The 6000-nt window shown below is 48.5% G+C and overlaps 1 protein-coding gene across 13 annotated transcripts in view; it reads right to left on the bottom strand.

Moving 5' to 3' along the window:
* Window positions 1–2166: 2166 nt before the first annotated feature.
* Window positions 2167–6000, bottom strand: part of ROBO3 (roundabout guidance receptor 3) — a 214584-nt gene continuing 210750 nt past the window's right edge. For 11 of the 13 annotated variants that reach the window (XM_056860021.1, XM_056860023.1, XM_056860031.1 and 8 more), the window contains 3 exons: window positions 4467–4649; window positions 3719–3873; window positions 2167–2654 (listed from right to left, as the gene is read on the bottom strand). In XM_056860021.1, coding sequence (XP_056715999.1) covers window positions 2643–2654; window positions 3719–3873; window positions 4467–4649 — 350 coding nt within the window. In that variant the 3' untranslated portion in view covers window positions 2167–2642. The remainder of the gene's footprint in view (window positions 2655–3718; window positions 3874–4466; window positions 4650–6000) is intronic. The other 2 variants (XM_056860024.1, XM_056860035.1) reach the window with 1 other exon arrangement.

The raw sequence follows: 6000 nt of genomic DNA, 5'->3' as shown, positions 1-6000 counted from the left end.
AAAAAAAGAGTTAAAGGTTTTAATACACACTGAAAGGCACTCAAGTAAAGGACTGAGCGATGGCAGAAATGAAGGGATGACTCCCTTGACCAGCCTCTATTTCACACTTCCTGCTTTGCTTGGGTCCATTCCTCAGAATGGAATGCTGAGATAAAAACCCGTGACTCGTACAATCTAGTTAACTTCTTGGTTTGTTTCTTTTGATTAGTTTTTGTAACGTTCCTGCTAATGTTTTGATATGAGTTTGCTATGTTGCTGTGCTCCTAGCCATTAGAAGTGTTTGTTATTGAATGCATTTTTTTCGTATGCCAGGCGACAGGTGTTAGGAGAGAACCTTCGGTGTGTGAGACCCTGGAGAGTTGATGCTAGTCGCAGTCCTAGTACTGAGCCAGAGGGATGAATGGATTGATTCGGCAGAAGGCAGCAGCTTGGTATGTGCACGACTGGAAACAGACTGAAGACTGACTGAGCTGCTTAATTAAGTCTTGGCCTGCGTCCGCACAGCGTTGGATCTCGTTGCGTGGCAGCAGTCATTCATAACCAGATTATCCAGTGCAGACAAGCTAACCCACTTACGAACGATTGTTTCAGGCCCAACGATAGCACAGTACGCAACCATGTTTGTATGCAGGAGGTGCCCTGGACTTCAACTAGCAGTTCAAAACTCACAATCGTAGTTTGATCTAAAGCAGAGCTCACTAATAATGCTACCACATTACACTGATATACTAGACCAGTTGTTCCCAAAGTGAGTGGTACCACTCCCTGGGGGGGGTGGGATTACCTAGGGGGGCACTTAGAGGCAAGGAGGCAGCGGGTGTGTGTGTGTGCTAGAGGTGGGCCCCTTCAACTGTGTTGTTTGCTAATTTACAATAGAGCAAGCTATGGCACCATGCTGGCAAATTTGGTGGAAACTATCAGAATATTTTTTCCAGACTTTGAAGAGCAGGTACCACTGGATCAAGTTCATCAGTTTTGTTGAATAAATTTCAGCTAAAAAAGTTTTAATTTGATTTTGAATAGCTGAGCAATTAATTGTTACTGTTTTGAAATGTTATTGTTATTATCTTCTTTAGTGAGTCATGCAAACCCCTATTTTGAATAATGCTTTTTATAGGATAGGGGGCGCTGGGGTTGAGTTTGTGTAACCGAGGGGGCGGTGGCCAGAAAAGTTTGGGAATCACTGTACTAGACAATTAAGAAGATGGTGAAAAGATGGATCTGAGGTCTGTAAAGGCGGAAGAGTGTAGATATAGCAATCTTTAAAGGCGGTAGAGTGTAGGAATAGCAGTCTTTCAAAGCAACTAACTTAGCAAGCATAAAGAGATTCTCCCAACAATGTATGGAGTGTTGTCAATTAGAAGTAGTTGCTAGCTGTAGTGACACACTGTCTGCTCAGAGAAGCTGTGGCTCAGTGGTAGAGCATCTGCTTGGCATGCAGAAAGTCCCAGGTTCAACCCCTGGCATCTCCAGTTAAAGGGACTAAGCAAGGAGATGGTGTGACAGACCTCAACCTGAGACCCTGGAGAGCTGCTGCCGGTCTGAGTAGACAATGCTGACTTTGATGGATCAAGGGTCTGGTTCAGTATAAGGCAGCTTCATCTGTTCATGTGTTTTCGTTCTCTCCTCCTCACCACCTTCCTCGGAGATGCGCCAGTGCTAACCCTGGGATGCCGAGGGAACTACATTAACCAGGGTGCACTCAAAATCCCAATTTGGGGGAAGGGCCATAGCTCAGTGGTAGAGCATCTGCTTGGCATACAGAAGGTCCCAGGTTCAATCCCTGGCATCTCCAGTTAAAGGGACTAGACAAGTAGGTGATGTGAAAGACCCCTGCCTGAGACCCTGGAGAGCCGCTGCTGGTCTAAGTAGACAATACTGACTTTGATGGACCAAAGGTCTGATTCAGTATAAAGCAGCTTCATGTGTTCATGTGTGTTCATTCAGTAAGCCGGTGGTCCAAATTAATCCTTTCCTTGTCTGATTGTTCGTACCCATGTGGAATTACCTTTTTAAAGCCGGGTGCCAATTGGCAGCTTCTTGGGTGAATGCCTGGGTCTTTTTCAATGGGCTCCGCTCTAACCCCCCCTTTTTTTGCACGTTCCATGATTCAACAAAAGGCTGAGTTTGAAACGCTGGAAAGAAAGTGAAGAGAGGCCAGAAAGATCCAGGTTAACAAACAGCTTTATTGGTCATTTTACAAAAGGGTTCGTGATCTACCAAAGAAACACCTGCTGCTCCCTGCCACGGTGCAGGCAGGGCGGAGTGCCCGGGCAGTATCGGAGCATATGCTTAGATGGCCGGGCTGCTCTCGGTGCCCATCCTGAGCGGGCCGGCCCCAGGCAAACTCCCTTCCCCTGCCGCCCTCTCCCATCCCCCCTCCCGCTGGGCACAAGCCCTCCACTTGAAGAAATGCCATCGTTTCCAAAAACAGGCCTTGCAGGCTCAGATGTCCCTTTTTCCTGGTTTATAAATACAGCTTCCTTGGCTCCTGGGAGCAAAAGTATTTACAAGGGGCCAGGCCATGCGGCTCCTTTTGGAGGGTTATAAATTAGAAGCACAGGAACCCCCCTCCCCAGCTCAAAGTCCATGGTGTGCCGGGTTCATAGGCTTTGCTTAGCTCATGCTGTCTCTGTTTGGTTTCATCTCTTTTCCTGAAAACACAAAAGGGGAAACCGCTGTCAGTGGGGCCCGGTGGCTGATTCTCATTTGCATTCCTTTCTTCCCAGACTGTAGTACAACACTCTAACCAATGTTATCTACTGGACTCATGATGCAGTTACCAATTCCAGCTTGGAAGATTCCTGGAGATTTGGGGTGGAGCCTGGAAATAGGAAGGACCTCAGCTGGGTGTAATGCCATAGAGTCCACCCTCCAAAGCAGCCATTTTCTCCAGGGGAACTGATCTCTGTTGCCTGGAGACCAGCTGTAATTCTGGGAGATGTCCAGGTCCCATCAGGAGGTTGGCAACCCTAACTCTTGCATTCATTTGCGAGTCCACCTTTCCATGGGGGCAGCCAGGGATCTTGCCTGCCCCATAAAGCACATTCCATTTTAAAACCAGGGTGGGGAAATCAATATGAGGAGGTACCCTAGAGAAGGCAATAGAATCATAGAGTTGGAAGGGATCACCAGGGTCATCTAGTCCAACCCGCTGCACAATGCAGGAAATCCACAACTACCTCCCCCCCCAGTGACCCCTACTCCATGCCCAGAAGACGGCCAAGATGCCCTCCCTCTCATGATCTGCCTAAGGTCATAGAATCAGCATTGCTGACAGATGGCCATCTAACCTTAAAAGCCTCCAGGGAAGGAGAGCTTACCACCTCCCGAGGAATCCTGTTCCACTGAGGAACAGCTCTAACTTCTAGAAAATTCTTGCTGATGTCTAGACGGAAACTCTTTTGATTTAATTTCAATAGTTCCTCAGTGAGGAAGCTTTCTGATTGGGGTTGAGCTAGTAGAAGCCTTTTCTCAATTCCAATAGTAGCCCAGAGACTGAGGTCCAGAATCCCAGCCAGGAATCTCCTGGAAGGCCCCAGAAAATTCCACATATGCCCAAGACCTTGTGGACTCCTCCTCCCTTTGGCTGTCCTGCACTGGTACCTTCTTCCTGGACTCCTGTGGTTCCCCCCCACCCCCGTATCCCTGAGCTGGGCTCTTCTCCTCCCCACCCTGGTCTGTAATGACAAAAGCATCAGGGAGCGCTGAAACTAACTTCGCTGCGGTCCCCTGTCGTCCGGCTGCGTCCTGACCCGTGACCTCTAGATCCTGTTGACCCCCTGGAAGAAGAGCTTCCTGTTGTGGAGCAATTGCTTGACACCTGGCTTCGGGAGAGAAAGCTGGGCTTGCTGTATGGGATGATTTCCTCCTCTAGCGGGAAGAGAAGAAAAAAAAGCAGGGTGTTGATCCGGCATGCCCCAAACCTGGCATGTCATTTGCTGCCGTTTACACACAGCGCAGCCTGCACATTGGCAGAAGAGTGGCCAGAACAAGATTCTGAATTTAGGCAGGCCCCTTTTAAGGCCCAGAGAGGCCCAGAGGACAAATATCTATTCAGCAAATGGGTATACCACCTCTCCGGAGACCTGCTTGAGGCGGCTCGCAACTAAAACAATACAACGAAACCAAACAAGCCATTAAAAAAAACCCAAACTAAAAACAGCATAAAACAAACATTGAATGGCCTGAAATGATATTCATAAACCAATCCCCAGGCTAGAAACAGATTGTAAAAGAGCCATCATGGTTTAGTGGTTAAGAGCAGTGGTTTGGAGTGGTAGACTCTGATCTGGAGAACTGGGTTTGATTCCCCACTCGTCCACATAAAGCCAGCTGGGTGACCTGGGGCTTGACCCTCACTAAGAACTGGCAAGTGTGTCATACTGCCCCTCCACTCCTCTCCACTCCACTCAACAATTCCACTGCTAGATCACAACACAGAAAATGACTTCCACCAGCCTTACCGTCTCGGTGCTGGTGGTAGTGCTGTCCCGCCACTGTGCGAGGAGTGACCTTCCGCTCCATGACTGGGGCACCGTTCAGGTCCTTCTCCACAGAGGAGGTGTTGCAGGCCAGTCGCGATGTACTGTCCGGAACAGGGCAGGTGAGGTCTTCTGCAGGAGGTGGCAAGGGGGGTGGTGGGAGATCTGCAACCAGAAGAACGGGTGAGGAAGCCCCACGAATTCCGTTCTCCGCCCCCCACCCCCAGGGCTTCTTTAAGATTCCAGGCCCTCTCCTCATATTTGCAATCACATCTTTACAGTCATAAGCAAGCCGGAGACTTAGTTAAAAAAACATAGCTGCACAGTTAACTGCTCCTTCGAAAGCAAAGGGTTCCACTACATGGTACAGGGCCCTTTAGGTGGTGGCACGCTAACTATGGAACAGCCTTCCCAAGCATATTTGTCAGGCACCTACAATGCTATCTTTTAGTCATGACTTAAAACAAAAAAAAAATTACCCAAGTTTTGACCCCCCCCCCCCAATTATCTATTTGCTGTTTCACTGGCAGCTGTTTCTGTTCTCATTTTTGTTCTCTATTAACTATTTGTTGCAAGCCACCTGGGAGCCAAAAAAAAACAGGTGGAAATGCAGGATACAAACTTTATCAACGAATCAATCAATGAAAGCAAGAGATTCTCAAGAAGCTGGATTTTGCACAAACGTATTGGGTTCTAGTGATTTCGAGCAAGGAGATGAGGAATTTGCTTTGCCGGACACACCTGTGCATGAACTTGGTTCTATGTTACGAGAACGATACAGTTATCCTTCGGCACTGCAGTACAAGGAGAGCGCTTTCCAGATGTGTCAGCTGCTGCTCCTCAGTAAACATACCAAGCAGAGGCATGGGTGCACTGCTTGAAGCGGTGGGATTCAAAAGCTACCAGTGTGGTGTAATGGTTACACCATCAGACTAGGATCTGGGAGACCCAGGTTCCAATCCTCAGTCAAGGAACTTGCTGGAGTAACCTTGAGCCAGTCACAGTCTCAGCCTAACCTACCCCACAGGCTTGTTGCGAGGACAAAATGGAAGAAAACTACCTTAGCCACTTTGGGTTCCCACTGAAGAGGAGATGTAAGGTAAAGGTAAAGGTCCCCTGTGCAAGCACCGGGTCATTCCTGACCCATGTGGTGACGTCACATCCCGACGTTTCCAAGGCAGACTTTGTTTATGGGGTGGTTTGCCAGTGCCTTCCCCAGTCATCTTCCTTTTACCCCCAGCAAGCTGGGCACTCATTTTACCGACCTCGGAAGGATGGAAGGCTGAGTCAACCTTGAGCCGGCTACCTGAAACCAACTTCCACTGGGATCGAACTCAGGTCGTGAGCAGAACTTTTTGACTGCAGTACTGCAGCTTACCACTCTGCGCCACGGGGCTACTAGAGGAAATGTAGCACTAAATAAATACATAAATAACAAGGAAGGCTACAGTAAGTACTGGCTCAGTAGTAGAGCATCTGCTTGGCATGCTAAAAGTCCCAGATTCAATCCTTGGCA

Source organism: Euleptes europaea, chromosome 14 (assembly GCF_029931775.1).
Source record: "Euleptes europaea isolate rEulEur1 chromosome 14, rEulEur1.hap1, whole genome shotgun sequence".
NCBI lineage: Eukaryota > Metazoa > Chordata > Lepidosauria > Squamata > Sphaerodactylidae > Euleptes > Euleptes europaea.
The sequence above is the reverse complement of the archived record's forward strand: the minus strand, read 5'-3'. Positions and strand labels throughout refer to the sequence as shown.